This window comes from Balaenoptera physalus (genome assembly GCF_965194825.1).
Source record: "Balaenoptera physalus genome assembly, chromosome: 5".
NCBI lineage: Eukaryota > Metazoa > Chordata > Mammalia > Artiodactyla > Balaenopteridae > Balaenoptera > Balaenoptera physalus.
This window is the reverse complement of record NC_138884.1, coordinates 57,156,086-57,179,252: the sequence shown is the minus strand read 5'-3', so window position 1 is coordinate 57,179,252 and position 23,167 is coordinate 57,156,086. Positions and strand designations below refer to the sequence as shown.

The following is a 23,167-nucleotide window of genomic DNA, read 5'->3' as shown; positions in this document are numbered from 1 at the left end:
TGTGGCCTTTCGTCAGCTTTACCCATCCTGATCCTGAGTTTCTTTCCCTTGTAGGGCTGCTTTCCTTTGATGAGGTTAGGGATGATCCCTTCTTGAAGTCACAGCATTGTGAAAGTCCCATCAGCCCAGGGGTACATAGCAAAAGTGCTTTTACACCTGTTTGTATTTAATCTTTACATCAGGTAGAAACAACTACTCCCCGGGGTCTCCCCTCCCCCAGCCATTTATTTATTTGTATGTTTGCTTTTTCAGATTAGAAAGCTGAGGCTCCTGGGACTTCCCTGGCAGTCCAATGGTTAAGTCTCTGCCCTTCCAAAGCAGGGGACATGGGTTCCATCCCTGGTTTGGGAACTAAGATCCCACATGCTGTGTGGCTTGGCCAAAAGAATTAAAAAAAAAAAAAAAAAAAAAAAAAAAAAAAAAAAAAGCTAAGGCTCTGGATAAATCAAATTATTCAAGGTATTTGAGGAATTATCTCCAATGAGTAGGAAAGCTGGGACTCAAAGTCAGGTATTTTGATTGCTTGCTGGAGCTTTTGCCCTACACCTCAGATACACCAAGGCATATTCTGGGACTGCGTTTTGTTTATCAATTTTTGTGTCTCTGCCTAGTACCATGCCTGGCATCTAGTGTGTATTCCTTAAACGTCTGTTGAATAAACAGCCAGGGTTTATTATCTAAACCTATCATTTGTGAGGAGGAAGATGATACCTGGAAAGTTTTGTGGGAATTTTGATGCCTTACAAAGTTCAGGGAAGTTGAGTTTAAGGCATTTGGGGCAGCAAGGCAGCAGCCACTTGGGAATGCGCTATTTTCTTTTCAAGGTAGAAGCGTAAGTGTGGGTAGGTTTGAAGGACACTCCTCAGGAGTCGAGGATTCGCTGAATGAAGGCATTGTTTCTGTGTGGCTGTGCTGCTGTTTATTTCCTGCTCTGTGCCCACCTTCTAGTTTCACAGTTCCAGATGTCACTGAGGACAGTTGGTTCCCTGTCAGGCCTCCGTGGGGTTATGGGGGGCAGACTATCACCCAACCCCACTGCACCTCCATCAGTGTGCTGCAGAAGACCAAATATAATAAGTCCCCTCCAAGCCCTTCTTGGGGACTGCCAGATTTCTGATTCCCTATTTTGTATGTGCACATGATGAAGGAAAATTGCCCTCAAGAGAGCTTAGCAAAGACTGAAAGGCAGCTGACAGGTAAAGGCTGATTAGCCTAGGGGAGAATGTCTTTTTGATACCTAAGACCTACAACTGCAGCAAAGTGAGCCAACGTGATAAGGACAAATAAAGCCTGGAGGAAGGCTGTCATTAAAAAATCTTTAAAAAAATTTTTGAAATTAAAAAAATTAACACACATCCAAAAACAAAAAAGAATCAGCAGAGTCAAAAGAAAAGACTTGCAACATTTTCTCCCCCAGAAGATAATCATTTTTAAAAGGAGGTGTTTTTTTTTTTAAAAGAAGGATGATTTAATTACTGGACCAGTTATGTTTTAATGATTGCTTTCCTTTATCTTAAAAAGACACGTGGACTAAAAACAAGGGGCTCCATATCAGAGAACTTGATCAGTCTTTTCTATACTGAACAGGGTCTGCAAAGAGGAGGAAATTCAACAGCATTTACAAAGCTTTCTTGAGAGAGAACTGCTCATTCAAGAGGCTGCCTGTTAGAAGATACATCAAATAACAATTATAAAATAAATAGTATACATTTTGTAGACCTTTATAACAGTTAGTGATGTAGGCAAAGGCCAATTTCTCCATTTCTTCCTTTTTGTCTTATATCTTTTCTATTATTTAAAAAATCTTCTACCACATAATTTTACATTTCCTTCTTCACATCACTTATTCTGTATCTTATGTTCCTCTTCTACCTTTGCCCTTTTACTTGAAAAAAAGTCCCCATCTGTTAATGTAATTTTATTAAATTTCCAAAACCCTGAACAAGGCCACACCTCTCTGAAATAGGAGGATTAGCTCTTTGAGCTGCCCTCCCCCCAGTTGCTCTGTGCTCCAGACATCTATGTCTAGTCCCAGCTAATATGCAAAGGGATCTATTTCTAAAATTCCTTAGCTGCTCTGGAAAAAAGAAAAAGCTGTTGTGAAAGCTGTGTTACGTGCATATTTTACAAGTAACCAAACAATTTTACAAGTAACCAAACAATTCACAGAAAACATACAGAAGGGCAGAAAAGAGAAATCAGTTCCTTAGGGCTAATTATTTAGAGTAGAACTCGAGAAAGTGTTATTTACCGATTTGCATATTTAGCAGATGGCCAGCGAGGAACTGAAGCAAGAGAAAGTAAAGAAAATAACTATAAACGTTGGAGGAGAGCCTCTTACATCCCCCAAAGATATTCCACGTGAAATTTTCTCCAGCCTAAGGCACTCTTTGCTTTGCTTTTTGCCCCGCCTCAGGAGAGGTGTCGCCTCTTAATAACAACTCTGTAATGGACAATAAATGATAATTTATGGGTGACCAAGGACCAAGAAGCCTCTCTGAGTCTTCATTAAAACAACAGTACAAGTACAACCTCAGGACGTAGGCTATTATTAGATGTTTACTTGCCATCGTCAATGTGCACAGGTAATTTTTTGTTTTTAAAAGTCCCTTTATTGAATATTTATTTTTATTACGGAAAAATTTCAAGGTACACAAAAGTAGAAAGAATAGTATAACAAACCCTCCTGTATCCATCACCCAGTTTCAACAACTCTTTTTGCCAATCTTGTTTCACAGTTCCTCTCCATTTTTTTTTTTTTTTCCTTTTGGTCAGTAACTTTAAAGCAAATACAAAGATGATAGCATTTTACTCGTAAATATTTCAGTAAGCACCCCGAAAATTTTACAATAACTTGACTGGTTATCGCAAAATTGACCTGCAGAACAAAATAAAGAAGGAACGTAGAAAACCCTCCCGTGGTGGAAGAAGTTGTCACAAAAGTTATCTAGCTGTTCTAGCTCTTCGGAGGTGAGAACCAAACGTGGTATTCCCTTGGGACCGGGCCGGGGGTGGGGGTGGGGTGGGGGGGCGGTGCTGGTGATGACGGTGGGAAGGTACAGACCCCGGGGCAGGTTAGTGAATTTCTCCGAAGTGGTCCACCCAGGCATGCGCAATCCAGACACCAGAGTTGCTAAGGCCCTGAGGCAGATAGAAGCGCAGGATACAGTGAAAACCAATCAGAGGGCTCAAAGGATAATCAGTTAGCCAATCCGGATTCGAGACTGAATCAGAGCTTCAGCATCCTGCTCGCCCCCGCCGATATCCAATCGGGGAGCCCGCTACTTTGGGCGGACTTTTCAAAACAGCGAAAACAAAACAAATCGGGGACCTTTAAAAGGTGCAATGCGACCAGAAACTATCTCCTTCCGCCCCTCACGCCTATCACTCCCTTTCCTTCCTCCGTAGGATCAATAGAGGAATAAAGCCGTGCCCAGATTCCATCCTCCTCCTTGGGAGGGAGGAGTGGCTCACTAAAGCAAAGGCGAGCTGAGGAGGCCACAAAGCTGGCTGGAGACATACACTTAAGGGAGGGACTCTTTTTCAAAGTCTGTTGAGGAGGCAGCGGATCCCTCCGCGGAGAGTCACGTGCCCCGCCCCCTTGGGGGCGTCTGAAACTCAAAACAAAAACAAGGGGTTTTGTTGGGGCCTCCGCGGTGGTGGCGGCGTCAGCGGCGGTGGAACCCATAGTGGGGCAGGGCTAGAGGGACCGGCGCAGCGCCCCAGCCGGAGGGTGGGCGCGCGGAGAGCGGGATGAAGCCGGGGCTGTGAGGCCGAGGCGGCGGTGGTAGGGGGGAAGGATCGGATGCAGGTCGGGGGCACCACTGAGGCGGCGGGTCCCTGACCTCGGAGACAGGTCCGGACGTCCCCGCCGCGCCCAGTCCCATCCGACCGTGACGCCGCGGGCCGGTGGAGGCGCGGCTCCAGCACGGTGAGTGGGCCCACCCGGGACCGCGGAGCTTCTTTGTTCATGGTCGGGACTGCGAGGAGCGATGTCAGAGTGCCCACCCCTCAGCTTGGGGAGCGATTCCGGTCCTGCCCTCAGCCCTGTGGCAGTGGGCGCCCAGAGGCGGAGAGATGCTGATGCGATGGATGGATGGAGGGTCGAGGAGGCTGAAGACAGTTCTTTGGTGTCCCCCCTCCCTCATTTTGTCACGGTGGCTCGCTGGGGTGGTTCTTCTTGGATTGACAGCCCCGGGTCTCCGCAGAGTTGCGGAATCAGGGCATCGGTGGATGGAAGGGTATTGTCTGGGCACGGGGCGGGCTGGATTTCTGTCCCCAGACCCCGATCCCGTGGGCCGCGCCACCCCAGCGCTCTCTGGGACCTAGGTCTCTGCCACTCGGGTTTTGTTCAGAGGAGGCGCTGCCGAAGCGGATGGGGAAGGCTTGGGGGCTGGACTCCAGCGAGAGGGGCTTCTGGAGCTGGGCTCCGCGGGAGGGGCGGGGCTCGGGAGTCTCCTCCCTCCGGTTCTTTGTTCAGTCGCGAGACTTTCCCTCCCCCCACGTTGTGCAAAGCCCCTACCTCCCGGACCCGCTGCTCTCGGAGACCCCGGTGCGTTCCACTGGGCAGAAACCCCTCCCCCCGGGACTTCAGGTGGGGCGGACCGTCCAGACACCGCCGCCAGAGGACAGTTTCCTGTTTGTGAAATGGCTGGGAGACCGGGGCTGGCCGGTCTGACCCAGCGCTAGCCGGCGGACGTGACCACGGCCCCTCCCCCTGCCACACCTCCCTGGCGGTCGGGGAGGATTGCTCCGGGGTTCGGCTGGACGTGACTGGTGCCCTCACCCGCTTTTCTCCAGGGTGTGCTGGGGCGCCCCTCGCTGGAGGTATTGGCCCCAGCTCTTTTGTGCTTCCCCCCCTCCCCTCCTCCAGGATACATTCTAACTGTGTGTGGTGTCTTTGCTACAGATGAAGGATTTGGGGGCAGAGTACTTGGCCGGTCGTGAAGGGGTCCAGCTCTTCGGATTGTTGAACCTCTACCTAGAACAGGAAGAGAGATTCCAACCTCGAGAAAAAGGTCTGAGCTTGATCGAGGCTACCCCGGAGGTAAGTCCCAGGAAAGATAACTTGCTCTAGTCGCTGACAGGGCTTGGGGAGATAACTTTAAATTTTTTTTTTTTTTTTTAGTTGAATCTAGACTAAAGGCTGCAAAGTTTCTTAAGACCACAAGTGGTCGTCCTAGAGTACTAAGATGAATCTTAATACAGGGTCATGCTTTTGTTTCTTAGCAAAAATGAGAGTGATACTAAATCTAGGGAAGTGTGGCTTCAAATGTGGCACTCCCCAGCCTGCAGCTTCAGGGTGGGAGACTCCCTGGGAATTGAGCAGGTCATTTGTGGAAATACCCTCTGCCTATGCAATACTTCTGTATAGTAGGCTCTTAAGTGATTTTTTTTTTTTTTAAAGAAAACAAGCAAGGAACCTTCTAGATGTCCATTACAAAGGAATTGAATTATATTTGCTCTTATCCTCTGGAAGTGTGGCAACAGTTTGCTTTATATTGAATTGCTGAATGTCTTTTATGATGTATATTTTTAAAAAGCAGTGTTGTGTACACATTTTGTATCTGAAAAACTGTAGTGCTTTGGTTAAGTGATAGTCCCCCATGTTCTTGAAGATTCAGGGGAAAAAATTACCTTATTTGAATCTAACTCTGTGTATTGTCCATTCTAGTTCTAAGACAATCATAAACTTTGGCTCTTGGTTTTTGTTGCAGAATGATAACACTTTGTGTCCAAGATTGAGAAATGCCAAAGTAGAAGATTTAAGGAGTTTAACCAACTTTTTTGGATCTTGCACTGAAACTTTTGTCCTGGCTGTCAATATTTTAGACAGATTCTTGGCTCTTATGAAGGTATTTCATCGTTTTTATAAATAAAACTTCATTTTTTTATACCCAGTGCCTAGCACGATGCCTAGAATACAAGGATTCAGTAAATATTTGGCAAATGAATGTAATTATGTCACTATAGATAAACATTTTTAATTTTTGGAATTGTGATCTTTAGTCCAGATTAAGAGACTACAAAAGTAAGCATATTACTGTATCTTAAGTTAGGTTTTCCTGTACCTCTTACATACCTTCTCTTTAAAGATGTGAAAAAATGAAGACTACTGTTTTTTTAGGTGTTTCTATATACATAGCTCTCAAAATGAGGTTTTCATATTTTCATCTTCCGTTATGTTTCTTCTGAGCCTAGGTGTTTTTAAACACGTGAAACGTGGCAAGTGGAAGTATAGCAGTATGTTAAAGGTGACCTATTGCCTTCACTATGAGAAGTCTTTTCCAAGCAGGGAGCCACTGTCTTATTAACAATTACCAGCAAGTCATATGATATCACTTATATGTGGAATCCAAAATATGACACAAATGAACCTATTAGTGAAACAGAAACAGAATCAGGGACATAGAGAATAGACTTGGTGGTTGCCAGGGGGAGGGGAGTGGGAGAGGGTAGGAGTGGGAGTTTGGGATTAGCAGATGCAAACTGGTACATATAGAATGGATAAACAACAAGGTCCTACTGTATGGCACAGGGAACTATATTCGCTATCCTGTGGTAAACCATAATGGAAAAGAATATGAAAAAGAATGTGTATATATATGTATAACTGAGTCACTTTGCTGTACAGCAGTAATTAAATTGTAATTCAACTATACTTCAATAAAAAATAAATTAAAAAAAAAAAACCAATTACCAGTAACTGTTAAATGTGGTGATACTTCTGCCAGTAGGATTGCTGTCAGCTGCTGGGTCAGTTTTCAGGGCACTGAAAAGGGAAGCCATCTGTCCATGGCAGCTTGTACATAAGCTCTACTCTGCTCATCTGATGCAATATCTCTCTTGGGGAAATTTGCAGTGAAGTATGGGATGATTCTTAAATAGATAAGAAGATACAAAGATGAATGTATTATTTTTATATCCAAAGAAGTATATTTTCTTGGTGTTGGAAGGCTTAATTTACTTTGGGGGAGGTTGTACTATTATGAATTTCATAAGTTTGAAATATAATGTATAACTCTGTGAGAAACCTAGCTTTTGAACTTGCATTAACAATTTTTACCTGCATTTAAATTAAGTAATTTAAATGCTCAAAATGTCTTTTTTGTTTTTTAAAGGGAGGTTAAGACAGCTTAAAATGTAAAAACGATTAAGTATAACTGTGTGTAAGGGTAAGTACAGGGAAGCAGCTTGATTGTGTTCTGTCTTAAGAATAGGGGCTCATTACAATATTCTTTTAAGTGTCTGCTTTGCTAAGTTAAAGTGACAATTGTTGGAAGAAATCTTTTGTTCTTTGTTTTTCAGGTGAAACCTAAACATTTGTCTTGCATTGGAGTCTGTTGTTTTTTGCTGGCTGCTAGAATAGTTGAAGAAGAATGCAATATTCCGTCTACTCTTGATGTAATCCGGATTAGCCAATGTAAATGTACTGCTTCTGACATAAAACGGATGGAAAAAATAATTTCAGAAAAATTGCACTATGAATTGGAAGCTACTACTGCCTTAAACTTTTTGCACTTATACCATACTATAGTACTTTGTCATACTTCAGAAAGGTCAGTGAGATTAAAAATTAAGATTTTCTACTTCGGCATTGCTATAAGTAACAGTGAAGAATTAGAACGCTAGTGAAATTTATGTTTTTACCTGCTCCAAACTTTCAGCTTGGACTTTTAATGACAAATGCTTAGAATTGTTTAAATCTTTAGAAGTTTAATAAATAAATATTTTGTTCTTTCTTTTCATTGTATAGGAAAGAAATACTGAGCCTTGATAAACTGGAAGCTCAGCTGAAAGCTTGCTGCTGCAGACTTATCTTTTCAAAAGCAAAAGTAAGTCAATTTCTTTCTTATATATATCTCACAGTTTCTGTTTTTTCCCCCGCAGTTTCTATTTTGAATTAAAAAAATTATTTTTCTTTTTTTTCTTGTAGCCATCTGTATTAGCTTTGTGCCTTCTCAATTTGGAAGTAGAAACTTTGAAATCCATTGAATTATTGGAAATTCTCCTGCTTGTTAAAAAACATTCCAAGGTAAATATCTTCAGAACTTATTCTTTAAAGCAAGTTTCTTCCTAGTGTTTTATTTTATTTTTTCTGTGGTGACTTAATCATTAAGTAACACTTTATGGGGCTCTTAACTTTTACTCATTTATTCTTGTATCTTAAGTGTTGATGTTCTACAAATGCAGCTTCAACCCAGACAGTGTTAAGCTGGAAGGGAACCTGGTCACTTAGGCTAGCTTCTTTCCACGTTTAGACATCCCTTCTGTAGTCTTCTTGCCAGTTGGTAATACAGCGGTCTACATTGCCCCATGCACATTGTTCTAAAATGCGTATTAAGGGCTTCCCTGGTGGCGCAGTGGTTAGGAATCCTCCTGCCAATGCAGGGGACACGGGTTCGAGCCCTGGTCCAGGAGGATCCCACATGCCGCGGAGCAACTAAGCCCACGCGCCACACTGCTGAGCCTGCGCTCTAGAGCCCACGAGCCGCAACTACTGAGCCCGTGCTCTGCAATGAGAAGCCACCGCAATGAGAAGCCCGTGCCCTGCAACGAAGAGTAGCCCCCACTCGCCACAGCTAAAGAAAGCCTGTGTGCAGCAGCGAAGACCCAACACAGCCAAAAATAAATAAAATAAATTTATTAAAAATAAATAAAATGCACATTAAGAAGTAGAGTTAGTAAATGCACGAATAGCATCCCATTACATCTGTAGGCTAATCATCGTCCCTTTAGTAGCATTACCAAGATAACATCAGCTATGTTTTTCTTTGAAACTCCTTTGTCAGGCCAGCCTGGTAAGTTTTTTCAATCATAAAGAGGTGTAAACCAAACATAAGCACAGTCCTTTTTCTTAAACTGATAGTCTAGTTGGAGAAGTATGGAACTGAACACGAAGCAGGGTGTTCTGTCATTTACTGTTCTGTGTCGCGGTCCCGTAGGGTCTGTGTCTCTGAGCATAGGGAATACTTTGGGATGTGGTTAGCAGGGAAGGAGGGTAGACCGTGAGAGGCACAGTGACTGGGAACCTGGTTCGGGCAGCAGAGGCTCGCGGCCGGGAAGCTGGTGGACTAGAAGGGTGTGGGAATCATTTTGGGGTCGGTTTGTAGATAGAATATCCAGGTGATGGTCACAGGCAGGAGGAAGTACACCCAACTCAGTGGTTTTTAGAGGCCAAGCATGGAAATGAGGCAAGGAGTCACGAATGACCAAGATTTGGACCTAATGGTGGAGAGAATATTGGTACCATTGAGGGAAATTGGAGAGAAGTTAATTGTGATCAAAGAAGTATGATTTTAGGTACTTGTATACCTTTCAGATAGGTAGATGTCTAGCAGATACTTGGCAGTCTGGACTAAAAACTCCAGATAAACTATAGTTGGAGATTGAGATTAGCAATTTCTCATGAGGAAATAATAGTTGAAACCATAAGAAATTCTTGGGAGTCCTCTGCTTAGGGGTTGATTAAAACTCTGGGTTTTCAGTGTTGGCGGTTTCCCCACGTAGGGGATGTAGGAGGTGATGTCAGGAGAATAAGAGAGTGATAGAAGCCAGGCTGCCAGGGGATTAAGATGTGACTGGATTAGGTGGAAATGGAGGCCAAGATGATATAAAATCATCATCTGTTTTGTGGTCAAGTACATGCAACGTGAAACATTTTGTTTTAATACATAACTTCCAGCTTTTGTTTTAAGCACGAATTTACTAGTTTGAATCTAAACCTTTTATAATAATGTCATTTGGAAACATCTTCGGTGAAAATTGATTCCATGAAATAAATTGGGGCACTCCCCAGTGGTGGAGGAACTGTGCCCTTCTGGGGGAATTCCTCTTCTCTCACACTGCCAACTTCTCCATTTGCATATGTCTGGTGTCTTAATGTAAATGCGTATTTTAGCAATCCAAGTAATGCTATGTTACAGAAACGTAAATTATGTTAAATTCCTTTGCATTGCGACTATCAAAGTATATACTTGATAATTGATTTATTAACAGACCTAGTGTTTTTAGGTTAGTGTGCTTTCTTAAGATAGGCAGAGTATTCTCTGTATCGAGTCCTATGTAAATGATTTATACCTGTGGTGCTTCTCCCCTAAAGCAGTGGTTACCAGATTTTGACTGCACATTAGAATCACCTGGGGAGCTTTAAAAAACCTTGATGCCCAGATGACACCTCATATCAATTAAATAAGAGTATCTGAGGGTGGGAGCCAGGCATCAGTATTTTTTAAGCATCGCAGGGTGATTCCAAGGTGCGGCAAGGTTTGGGAACCGCTGTCATAACCTCTTCATTTAAATATTTTTTTCAGGTTAATGACTCCGAGTTTGTTTACTGGAGGGAGTTAGTTTCTAAATGCCTAGCTGAATATTCTTCTCCTGAATGTTGCAAACCAGATCTTAAGAAGTTGGTTTGGATTGTTTCAAGGCGCACAGCCCAGAACCTCCACAATAGCTACTATAGTGTTCCTGAGTTGCCCACAATACCGGAGGTGGGGTGTTTTGATGAAAGTGAAAGGTAAGCAGGTTCCTTGACTAATGAGACTACCCCAGACTAAATGTTACTGATGTTTGTGTATCAGAGCCCCTACCTCTGATACCATCATTTCTTTGGGTAAGAAAATTAACCAGAAATAGTTTTATTAAAATAGGCAATAGTTTGGAAGTGTACCCCCCTCTCCCCACTTCTTTTCTTTATTAAAAAACAACAACAGGGGCTTCCCTGGTGGCGCAGTGGTTAAGAATCCACCTGCCAGTGCAGGGGACACGGGTTCGAGCCCTGGTCTGGGAAGATCCCACATGCCGCGGAGCAACTAGGCCCGTGAGCCACAACTACTGAGCCTGCGCGTCTGGAGCCTGTGCTCCACAACGGGAGAGGCCGCAATAGTGAGAGGTCCACGCACCGCGATGAAGAGTGGCCCCCGCTTGCCACAACTAGAGAAAGCCCTCGCACAGAAACGAAGACCCAACACAGCCGAAAATAAATAAATAAATTAAAAAAAACAAAACAAAACTATATGATAGGAGATCTTTGTCATTAGTTTGCGTTTATTGGATTTAAAATACTTAGAATTCTATAGTTAGTTGCCGACAGAGTTATTACTTGGTACAAGAATAATAGTTTGGCAAGTGGTAATTTGTGTAAACCTCTTAAGCAAATCTGTATTTTCTAAGGAGATTACAATACACTTCACTTTAGGAAGTCCTTCTAAGTTAAATTTTTGTCTCTGTAGCGCTTAAATTTTGAATGTAAAAATCCTGAGACTAGAGCTGCTTGTTCAGCAGTTTAAGTTTGCCTGTACGACCTTGAAACGTGTTCTAAATGATGGGATCCTTCTGTCTGTCTCTTGTTCCTTTTAGCGAGGACTCCTGTGAAGATATGAGCTGTGGAGAGGAGAGCCTCAGCAGCTCCCCTCACGGCGATCAGGGGCGCACGTTCTTCTTCAGCTTCAAAGTGGCACAGACACTGTGCTTTCCGTCTTAGAAATCTCACTGTCCCGGGTCCAAAATTAACGCGTGTGTACAGGTTTCAAAGCAATAAATGGGGGAGTAGGTAGCTTCCCGGTGCAGCCCCCATCTAGGCAGGAATTGCATAGACTCTGGAATACCTACCCTCTATTTATTATTCGGATCAGATCTGGCCTATTTTCATATTTAATCCTAAGCCATCAAATGGGTTAGTGCCTCTTAAACAATTAACAGTACTTCAGACACTGGCACTTTATTTTTCTCCTTGATCTTTAGCTACATGGGGGAGGAGGGAAGGTGCTGTGCTGATACCTTCAATTTATTACTTTTCAAGAAGATTTTTAAAGATGAATAGTGTAGCTGCAACTTTTTTATAAAGCCTTCAGGTGTCTTTATTGAAACCGATTGGGAGTGTGCAAGTGCTTCCTTTGCAGGGACAATGGATAATCCTTTAATGGTTTATCTTAGATCTCTCTCTCTCCCCCTCCATTCTCAGAGCAGAGAATATACTCTTAAATGTCAAAAACCTTTTTTTTTGTTGTTTTTTTGTTTTTTTAAATGATCAGTGTTCTATCTGATGCAGACTCTAGAAACTTAGGAATTATAATGTTGACATTTCTGTGAATTTTAGTATGTAATATCTTCATTTCTTTGAGGTTTCTGCCAAAACAGAAATAAGCAACAGACTAGGGTTGTTGGATGATAGTTGCATTCCTAATGCCTAAGTGTTGTCAGACTATAGTATTATTTTAATGTTTTTAAAACAATCCATAATCTAGTTTTGCATGTACCTATATGAGAGCAGTGCAGCAAGTTGAACAGAACTAGGTAACTATGGAATTGATAAATGTTGATCTAGTAGCACATTTTGTCTCATTTTCTTCTATTAAAAAAGTCTGCATGATTACATTGTATTTCCTTTGTAATTCACGTTTCAGAAATAATGGTATTGTACAAGGGTGCCAAGACTGAATATGAAGTGTAAAAAAAAAAAAAACTAAGTGTTTGTAGTATTATAGTTTTAAGTGTATCTGTGTGGTGGTACAGCCATAAGAATAGGGATTTATAAACTCTGTACACATGAGATTTAGTACAGAGAATTTTTTTAAACTTTATAAACTGTATATGAAAATGTAAATCTTTAAAAATGTACATAAAAATCCTGTATTTTTTTACCGTGTGTGTGATAGTCTAGTCATTGCATGTAAATATAATTTATTGTGTATTCTGTATTATAAATCATATAATGATGACTTAATTTTTTATTGGTAAGTCAGCATCCATTGGATTTTTTTTTTTTTTCCATTGGATTTTTTTGAAGTGAATCTTTTTGAAGTAATAATAGATTACAACTCAAAATAAAAATATTAATGAATTGTACTCCTTGTTTGCAGTCACATTTTAATTTTTAACTTTTTGGTGAAAAAGAAAAGGTGCTTGCTGTATTTCAGAGGGGAGGCTTGAAGTGAGGCTGGAGCGCCTCCAGGATAAGCCCTGTCTCTGGTTACCAGAAGTCCTCCAGGTAGTATTTCCTCACTGCAGTTTGGCCCTGAGCCTTGGAGATACTGAAAGTGAATCTGTCACTGGAGAGTTGACCTCTCTCGGGGGGGTACTCATATTAAAAGAGCGACATATTAACTGAATGCCTATTAGTTTATAGCGAAAGCCAAAAGGTATCAAGTAGACCAGAATACTCACGTTGGCAGGTTAGTACAGTTTCTCTCTCTGCAGACAAGCCAAATTCTCTTCAGAAGGTCGCTTGGTGAATAAGCACTAGGGGAGTTAGCTTTGACTGGACCTTGCCAGCCTCTAGCTCTTTGGATCTTTTTTCCCAAGCTTTAGGCTTGATCTGCAAGTGGTGGCCTCCACCACCCTTTTTTTTTTTTTTTTTTTGCATGGGTTTCCCTATCTAGTTTGGTTTTGTAGACCTTTGTTTGCTCTAGTTGGTTAGAAAATGAGATATACAGAATATGGTTTTCACGTAATACTTCTTCTCCCCTGGCAATAGGGACATGTTTTCCTACCCTCCTAGTGGAGAATCTGCTTGAATGACCCCCACTCTCTTATGAAGCAATTTTGGCAAATAGTAGACAATATATTCTGCTTTCAGTTTTTGATTTGTTGAGCTGTAAAAGTTATTTGTGGCTTTGCAAGTCTTGAACCCTCTTCAGTTGTTCTAGGGTTTTATTGCTTTTCTTACTACGTGGTCTTTCTGTGTGAATCTGTCCACATGTGACCTCATCTGTTCTCCTTTCTGGTTTTCATTGTATTTAGACCCTTTTCCCGAACTCCCAACCTATCTTATTCAAAACTGGTTGTCCCACTTGGAAGTTTCTGATTACGCCCAAACCTGCTCTTCCTGTGTGTCTGTTTTGAGAGTAGGTATTCCATCTACTCGAGCTGGAAACTTAGGTGATTTCCTCATTTCTTCTTGCCTGCTACCTCCGACCTGGAGGTCACCATTTATCATTTATGCTGTGTATCTACTCTGTCTCCACTTTTCTGCCACTGGCTTGGCTCAGACCTGTTCTCTATTAGCAGGGTTACTATTGTACAATATCCTAATCATCTCTCAGTCTCCAGGCTTACTTCTGATCCCCTTGCTGCCTGGATATCCTTTTGAAATATGCAAAACTTTAAAAAATATGCAAATTTGATTGTCTCTCCTGAAAAATTATTCAGTAGGTACCTCTCAATCAGGATAAAGTCTATATTGTGACATACAAGCCTCTTCCTAATCAGAACATGGCACCTTTCTCTGGTCTTTCTTTTCCTTGCCTTTTCCTAGAGCTATAAAATGGGTATTAAAAAAAGGTAACTGGCAGCTATGTGGAAGATGGAGCAGGTAGAGATGAATAACGTAATGGGGAGACCAATCAGGAGTCCTGCAAAAACCCAATAAGTGATGAAGGACTGAACTAAGGTGATGGCAGTGGAGATGAGGAAGACAGGTAGGACTAGAGAGGCACCGTCCTTTGTCTTTAGGCGTTCGAAGTAGACTCACAGACAAGTCCAGGAGCCTGGTTATGCCCTTCTCGGGCCATTCAACCAGTTGGCTTTCCCATAATTGTGATGAATAAAATTGAGAATCAAGCCTCCTGCCCCATTCACAGCAGAGGTGAGGAGAAGGCTGTCATTTTGGTCTCATACTTGCTCCTTGATTTGGCAAGAGATTTGGCTTTTCAGGTTTCAATTCTGTCATTTCCTAGGATGTGGTGTGCACACTTTGCTGCTTCTACCAAAGTGCATGCTGAAATACAACTCTCCCTGACCCCTTGGTCCCCACCCATTTGACTCTCAGGAAGCGAGATTGGACAAATAATGTGTTTCATTCACCTGTTATGCTTGGAGTTAATACTCAGGTTAAGTGTACAGGCATTGGTTCCAGAATACAATTTTAACCATTTTCTTGGTCTAGAATCTGCCTTTTTCCTTCACTTTCTTTCACTGCACACTGGGTTCTAATATGATGTTCCCCACTGCCTCCCACCTTCCGTGGCATGCATGCCAAGTGCCAGCTTATTTAAGCAACCGACTTATCAGATTCTTACATGGCCAAACACCATGTACTTTGCATTTGTCACTTGACCTCAGTTTTTCTAACTATTTATACCAGAAACGGTCAACAACTTTGCTTTGTGGTTAGCAAATTGGATTGTGTGGTAGATAGTTTCCCAATAGCCCATGAGTCCTCTCATCCCTGTGCACACATGCTCCTCTTCCTATCAAGAGGTGGATTCCATTCCCCTTGAATTTCAGCTGGCCTTGTGCCTAGCTTTGCCTACTAATGTGCAGTGGAAGAAGTTCAGTGCATGTCTAAGCCTAGGCTTCAAGAACTTCCCTTTTATCCCTCTTGGAAGCCAGCCACCATGGTGCAAAGAAGCAGGTTGGGTTACTGATAGTAGAGCACCCAGGCAGAGAGAGGCTCTTGGAGATGGGAGGCCATCTTGGATGTTCCAGCCTCAGCTAAACTCCCAGCTGAACACAACTTGCATGAGCATCTTCAGCTAAGCCACACGGAGTGGGGGAACCACCCAACTGATCCTAATTAACCCACAGACTCTTGAAAAATAATAAATCCTTATTTTAGGCCACTAGGTTTTGGGGTGGTTTGTTACACAGCAGTAAATAGATAGCTGAGACAGGTTGCTTGTTATTTATAGTCAAATGGCGGTTATTTCTGAGTGGTGAGATGACAGATGACTTTTTTTTCTAATTATGCTTATGTGCAGTATCCATTTTTTTCCTTCAAATGGATTTGAGTTATTAGTGTATTGACAGAATAAGGAATGAACTCTAAAAAACACATACTGATTATATCATTTCCTTGATTAAAATCCTTATTGGTTTCAACATCACTCCTGAGCATCAAGTTCAGACTCCTTAGCACAGTTTCCAAGACCCTACTTGATTTGGTCTCTTCTCAGCTTCATCTCTCACGGCATCCACATCCACACGCTTTCCAGCCTCGTTGCAGTTCAGCTCCTCCCACTCACCATGCTTTCGCTCCCTCCTGTGACTCCATGCACACTCCTTCATCTGCCTGGAACACCTTTCCTGTCACCCTTATCTGGAAAACTCCTACTTACCACCTTAGGAGTCGCTTCATTCTCTCATTCACCACCAGCTATTTGAATGCCTCTTATGTGTCAGGTACCACACTAAGGGCTTGATATACAAAACCAAACACAACGCACAATGTCCCTACTCTCATGCAACTTACATTCTAGCCCAGAACCAAATAATTTACAGCAAATAATATGATTTTTTAAAGGTTGTGATAATGTGTTTTCTTCCAAGAAATCTTTCTGGAACTTACCTACTTACTTACTTACTTCCGTCTCCTTGTCAGTGCTACCTGTTTCCATAAAACTCTATATTTTTCTTATCCTACCAGTTAATACCTTACTTGTCTGACCTGGGAAGGCAAGGAATGTTTGTCTTTCTTGCTATTGTTGAATCTCCAGCACCCAGCATAGTATTTGGGCCAAACTCCTACTCTGGCTGTTACTGGTAAAAAAATAACCTCACTGTTCACTTAATATGTTCCAGGCACCTTACATGAATTCTTTAGTGCTTCCCATGATGCTACTAGACAAGTACTGCTTTAGTCCCATTTTTCATATGAAGAAACTGAGGATTAGAGAAGTACTTTGACACAGATCTGGTAAGTGGCAGGGGTCTAACTCAAACCAAGTCTGTCTGCCAAACCCTGTGCTCCTAACCACAGTGCTAAACTACTACCCCAACCTTGATGGTACTCATTAAACAGTTGTTGAATGATGAAGTAATAAAAAATAGAAGTTCTTATAAAGAAAATCCCACTCATAATCCCAGTAAAGTAAACCACAGTATTCTCCTGTTGTTCAGTTTTGTTGTTTTTTTTTTTTTTAAGAAATTCCTTTATTCCTTTATTTATTTATTTATTTATTTATGGCTGTGTTGGGTCTTCGTTTCTGTGCGAGGGCTTTCTCCAGTTGCGGCAGCGGGGGCCACTCTTCATCACGGTGCGCGGGCCTCTCACTGTCGCGGCCTCTCTTGTTGCGGAGCACAGGCTCCGGACGTGCAGGCTCAGTAGTTGTGGCTCACGGGCCCAGTTGCTCCGCGGCATGTGGGATCTTCCCAGACCAGGGCTCGAACCCGTGTCCCCTGCATTGGCAGGCAGATTCTCAACCACTGCGCCACCAGGGAAGCCCCTGTTCAGTTTTTAAGTGTTCTCCCCCATGCAACGGAAAAGTGGCTAAGATTTACAGTTAAAATATCTTTAATCACCCAGGAGCCACATAGGGTAATGTAAAATTCAAGGCAGTATAGTGGCAGAGAAAATGAGGCCTCATCAAAAGCTGGAAACTTCTTTGAGCTCAGGTTTGTGGGCCCTTCCCAACCTTTGTACCTCAAGTTCCTTTTACACTTAGGTTATACTTTATACTTTATTATTAACTTGGGTTCCAAGGCCCACAGTCATTCGGTGTTAATGGGGCTGGGGCTTTGTCACAATAGAGGACTGTCTTGTTAAAGGTTTGCTTGCCCTTTGCCTGTTTTACCTTTATCCAACATAGCAGTCATCCCCCACTTACTCATTTACTGTTCTGGGATTTTTTTCCAATAATTATTTCATGTGTCTGTGGTTTATCCTCTTGCCTAAACTCTAAGCTTCTCGTGAACCTTTATATCCTTCAAGGTGCCTAGCGCAATGCTGGACAAGAACACGTGTTAACACTTTTCTACATGTAACACACCCGACAGTGTCTTTTCCATTCCTGATTGCAGCGATTCATAGTTTGTAAAGGTCAACCTTCATGCATGCAAGGATGAAGTCACCCTCTCCGAAGTTAGGATTTCAAGTCATTATTAGGGCATGCGGGGGGCCGTGGCCCACTGCTACAATTACATGCACCTCAGTCAAGAGTAAGCTGTAGTGAACAGGAACATAGGCTCCCACTGGGCTATCAGAGTCTGATCCTGGTTTCACCACTCACTGTCTGACCTGGCTGGCTATTAACTAAAGTGTTTGTGCCTCAGTTTCTTCGTCTGTATAAAGGGGTCGATACTGGATGGACCTGTGACAGACACAGAAATATGCTGCCGAGATGCCTCAGCTGCTGGGAGTGCTTTTGGCACACAGCCTTCCGCTGATGGCCCCTTTAGGACTATGACCTGGAAAGCAGCCTCCCCCAAGGTCATGCCCTGCCCAGGAGGGCCAGCATCTAATGACTGATTGAGGGGGGAGGACGCATAAAGTCTTGGTCACTTTGGTTCAGCACAAGACAACTCAGATGGATCGCTTTTGTCCCAGAGCTCTCCATGGGGTTGGCTGAGGCTGCTGTTGGGTCTGTGTTGTGGCTCAATTTCCTCCACTCAACCTTCCTTTTTCCTTCCCCTCCCTGCCATGGGTGCAGATCACAGTGGTGTTTCCTACTGAACATCCTGCACCCTAAGCTTTGTCTCAGTGTCTGCTTCCTGGACACCACCATTTGCAAAACCGTCTCGTGGGGTTACCGTGTGGATTGAATGACATGACGATACATGATAAAAAATTTGAACAATACCTGATATGCACTTATGTAAATATTGGCTATAATAATTATGACCCCACTTTTGTCCCTACTCTCCCACTTCCCTTAGACTCAATTATTTATTCAACTATTACTGAGCTAATATGATGTACTAAGTTTTGTTCTAGGCAATGAGGATGCCAAATAGAATCAAACACAGGTCATACCATTGAGAAGCTCATCCTCTAAAGGGAGAGGCAGACATATCAGTTACCACGCAATGTGAGAACCATAGTAATTGAAATATGTACAAGGCATGGTGCTAGCATCCTGATGTTGCCTCTGCATGAGTTCTCTAATCTTCTGGATGGAACTAAAAGACCATTTGGTGTGATTTCAGTCATTCCAGGGAGGCCCTGATGGTCCATCTTTTTTCCAGTGCCCCTCACATCCCTGTTTCCCTCTAGCTCATTCTGTCATTCCCACTTTTGGAAAGTCTTTCCTTTAGCTAAAGATTTTGAATCTGGTTAAAATGCAAATATGTCCAATAGGGTTTTCACCTTCACGGCATTCAGGAACTATGGTTTGAACACCTATTTGCTGTGAGTGTAGTTTTGGACAAGCCACTTGTGATCATTTGGGGACCCCAGGAAGTAGATACTGAGATGAATTCCAAAGTGCGTGCAATAGTTGTGTTGGGGGATGTGAATGAGAAATGGGGAGGAAGGACGAGGGGTTGGGCAGGGAGAGCCTGGGACTGTGATCAAATCTGACAAGACTCAGCCAACCTGGGCCTTAGGAACACAAGTTGCCCATTAGAAGAGCCCCGTGTTGGGTAGCAATGGCCGGGTCTAGCAACCTGAGTGCTCAGTGGCTGACTGAGGATTATTCAAGAAGAGTATAGCTTCAGCTCAAATGCCGAGGGGCTTCCTGAAGGGGCTGCAGCTGGAGGCTGTCCTTGCAGGGGAATGGCAGCCTCTTTCTGGAAGGGAGATCCATGGGGTGCATCTCCAAAGGGCCATAACTTCTTTGAGAACTACTTTTTTAATCCCAAAAGAGGAGACACCTAGAACTGCAAAAACTCTTGGCAAGAACACTCCATTCAAACCCCTGCACTAAGAGACTTGGCCGAACTTTAACTGGCTTTTTGCAGCCCAAGGCCACATTCCTGGGACAACCCTGCTGCCTTTTGAGTTCCTCTCTGGAAAATCTCAGGGCTCTCTAAAGAATCTACAGTTTGGGGGCTTCCCTGGTGGCGCAGTGGTTGAGAGTCTGCCTGCCAATGCAGGGGACATGGGTTCGAGCCCTGGTCTGGGAGCATCCCACGTGCCGCGGAGCAACTGGGCCCGTGAGCCACAATTACTGAGCCTGCGCGTCTGGAGCCTGTGCTCCGCAACAAGAGAGGCCGCGATAGTGAGAGGCCCGCGCATCGAGATGAAGAGTGGCCCCCGCTTGCCACAACTAGAGAAAGCCCTCGCACAGAAACGAAGACCCAACACAGCCAAAAAATAAATACAATTAAAAAAAAAAAAAAAAAAAAGAATCTACAGTTTGTTCTAGCCAACACCTGACCTCCCTTTCCTAAGGCATTTACTCTAAAGTGTTGACAATTGTGAATCCTTTTTCTGTCCCTTTGAGATGTGTATCTCCTACACCTCAGGAGGGTCTTTCTAAAGGATCTGAAAGCCATTCCTTTGACATGTAATCATCAGGAAGGATTGGGCCTCTGTCTTCCAGTGTCTGTGGGAGGGTAGAATCCTAACTTCGGTAGTTGCCAGATAGCAGACACAACTGCCCTAATCACATTTACACTCACCAACACGTCATAATTTTTCATTGAGCCTCCACTCGCTTCCCCTCCCTTCATGCTCTTTCTCCCTTTAAAATCTCCCGTCGCCTCTGTCCCAGGTGGATGGCGCTCAGCTCCTTCTCCTACTGGGGTCTGTTTTCACCGCTTTTACTAACGTCTAGCTTTGCTTATCATTGACAATGCTAAGATCTGCCTTTCCTACCTCCCAGGGTTTTGAGAACTGAACAAGTTAATGGAGAAAAGAAAGTATTCTGTAAACTGTGAAGCTCTTTACAAATGTGAGTTGTTGTCGGTATGAAGGCATTGCATATATTTTCCTGAGAGGTTTTGAAAAATACATCAAAATATTTTTTCTGTTCTTACATCTCCTCTCTAAAAATGTAAACATTACAGAGGAAGTGGATAATGCCTGCAATGCTACCCCTCAGAGATACTGCTGTCAACAAAATGATATTTATCATTTCAGTCTTCTGGTGCAAGTATAAACACATGCACTTTTCTTTCTTTTTTTTTTTTTGCATAGGTGGCATCCTACTCTATATGCTCTCCTACAACACACTTTTCTCATTTAACAATATAATGAGGCACATGTCAGCATCAATTAATATGGATCTACTTTCTACTTTTTAATGGCTGCAGAGTGTTTCATTTTATGCTCATGGGATAATTTGCTTAAGGTCCCCTTCTAATGGATATTTACATTGTTTCCAATTGTTCAGTATTTTTAATCAGAGCAGCAATAAATATTCTTGAACATACATTTCTGCTTACCCATGCAGTAATTTCTTTAGGATACCTTTCTAGAAGTGAAATTCCTGGGTCTAGTCTAAGGGAATACATATTTAAAATTTATACATGGTTGACCTGCTCCCCTGAAAAGTTATATGGGTTTACACTCCCATCAATAATGCGCATTAGTGACAGTTTTTTTACTTCTGCGCCAGAGGATTTTGATGGGGGATGGGGGTGGGAACAGCTTAGAAAAAGTGAATGGGATCATTAGATTCCTAAAGGACACAGAGAAAGTTGTCACTAAAAGGGATGGGGGGGGCATAGACATCAAAATCTGGGCTCAGAAAGTAACCTGCTTCCTGCTTTCCGTTGGGTCCCCCGTCCCAGCTTGTCCACCATTGGGCATCACGCGTGCTAAGCCACCAGAACACTGAACGTCTTTTCACAGGATGTGCAGGCAGGCAACTGCAGCTGCTCCCCCTGGGCCTGGGCAGGCAAAAGCCTCCCTGCGCAGTGCAGGAGAAAGCCCTGCCTGCAGCTATAGCTGCCTGGCCCCAGCTCTTGTCCCATCTTGTACATTAAAGAGGAGCAAAGTTGACATGTCCCACGAAGGGAAGGCGATCAAAGGCTAGACAAGCTGCCAAGTCTCAGAAGTGGTGCTGTGCCTGAACTTGGGGCCCGGCTCCAGGAGCAGACATTTATCTTGGTTGCTCAAGGGAAGCCTTTCATGTTATTTTTGGGTGGAGCATCTGGGCAGGGAAGGAGGTGAAGGATGACAAGGAGTCCCATTTTACCTGCCTCCATGCCTGTGTTGTACCAGTTGCCAGGGTTCTTCCCTTTCACCCCCTTTTTTTCCTCTTATTAATTTTTCTTAAACTGAAAAGATTTGGGCACGTAACTTTTATGGGAAAAAAACCCTTAAAATATAACTCTAAAGGTCATCTATTATGTGTCCATTCTCATGCCACAAATGTCTTCATGATATACATTACCTGCCAGCTGTTGCCACAGGGGTCTGTGTTTTCCACATAGCTTCTGAGAGCTAGTCCTTTTTCCCTTTGCGTCGTACACTAAGCAGCTTTAGGGCACACTGGTGCAGCTGCCTAACAGCTGTTGCCTGGACTTAGGGCAGGACCCGTGTTTGAGGCTCAGTGACATAGTTCTTTTATGCAGTTTCTAGGACTCTGAGCTCCAGGAACAGAAGGGCTGCTCAAACAAGAAGTAAAATGGTCCCATGAGAAGCACTTCTCCTTTGTCCGGGGAGTAGAGCGGGCTAGGTGTTTGCTTACCCAGGGCTGGCCCCAGCAGGTTCTCAGAGCTGCTTTCCCTTCCTTTCTCGATGCTATTAGAAGAACATGAAAAAACACGACACACAGGGAAGCAGACCTAATTATCCACTTCCTCAGATCATTAGCACCCATTACTCCTTCCTGGTCTGTTTAAATCAACTAGATTGCCCACTCTTGAAGGGCAACTGCCCAACCATAGTCCAGTCCATGCAATTATGTGCAATAGATATTTGTTATTTTATCAACTCGCAAAAGCTAAAGAGGGTCTTGGAATGCTAAAGAGGGAAGCTGGCTGGACTGTAGGGCAGAGCTCGTGGTGACAACACGTTCATGGGGTCACCAGAGTTCAAGATCAGGACCTCAGCTCTGCAGGCCCAGAGCTAAGAGTCTAACACATGGAGTAGAATAGCCTTTAGTGAAAGCAAGTGAGGGTATCAGCTAATTAATTTGTATTCGAGGATTTCCCTTGGATCCAGGATGTTAATGCCTGCCATCAAAACATGCCCTTCCTGCTAGCAGAATGCATAGGAAGCTAACTGTAATCAGAAAGTCCACGCTTGGAGAGCGCGATGTGAGAGCAGACACTGGGTTTGGTTCTGAGCGTCATCCCACCCAGGGCTGATGGAATATGGTGCATTGGCCTGCCCCCCAAGCAGCCCTCTCCAGTTAACCTGATGCGCGTAGCTGTTTTTGTTGTGTGTTTGTTTTTCACTCTCTTCAGTCATTCACTTCGACTGCTATGGCAGAGAGCTAACAGCATCTATGACATTTTGATCTGGTTATATTATGGAAGACTATAATTCCCCTGTAGAGACTTTATGTCTTTTCTTGAAGTCTTGAGGGCCCCTATGCAATCATTTCAAAACCTATAC

At 43.3% G+C, this 23,167-nt stretch overlaps 1 protein-coding gene across 2 annotated transcripts; it reads left to right on the top strand.

The window, feature by feature from the left end:
• The first annotated feature begins 1,278 nt into the window (after nucleotides 1–1,278).
• CCNG2 (cyclin G2) lies at nucleotides 1,279–12,644 on the top strand. Of its 2 annotated transcripts, none has more exons than XM_082463910.1 (8): nucleotides 1,279–3,931; nucleotides 4,910–5,047; nucleotides 5,718–5,855; nucleotides 7,309–7,559; nucleotides 7,757–7,835; nucleotides 7,937–8,035; nucleotides 10,314–10,519; nucleotides 11,362–12,644. In XM_082463910.1, the coding sequence occupies exons 2-8, from the start codon at nucleotides 4,910–4,912 to the stop codon at nucleotides 11,483–11,485; spliced, it is 1,035 nt and encodes a 344-aa protein (XP_082320036.1). In that variant the 5' UTR covers nucleotides 1,279–3,931; the 3' UTR covers nucleotides 11,486–12,644. The 2 variants fall into 2 exon arrangements, with proteins under 2 accessions (XP_082320036.1, XP_082320037.1); XM_082463911.1 differs by lacking the exon at nucleotides 1,279–3,931 and adding an exon at nucleotides 3,942–4,827.
• The last annotated feature ends 10,523 nt before the right edge of the window (nucleotides 12,645–23,167 follow it).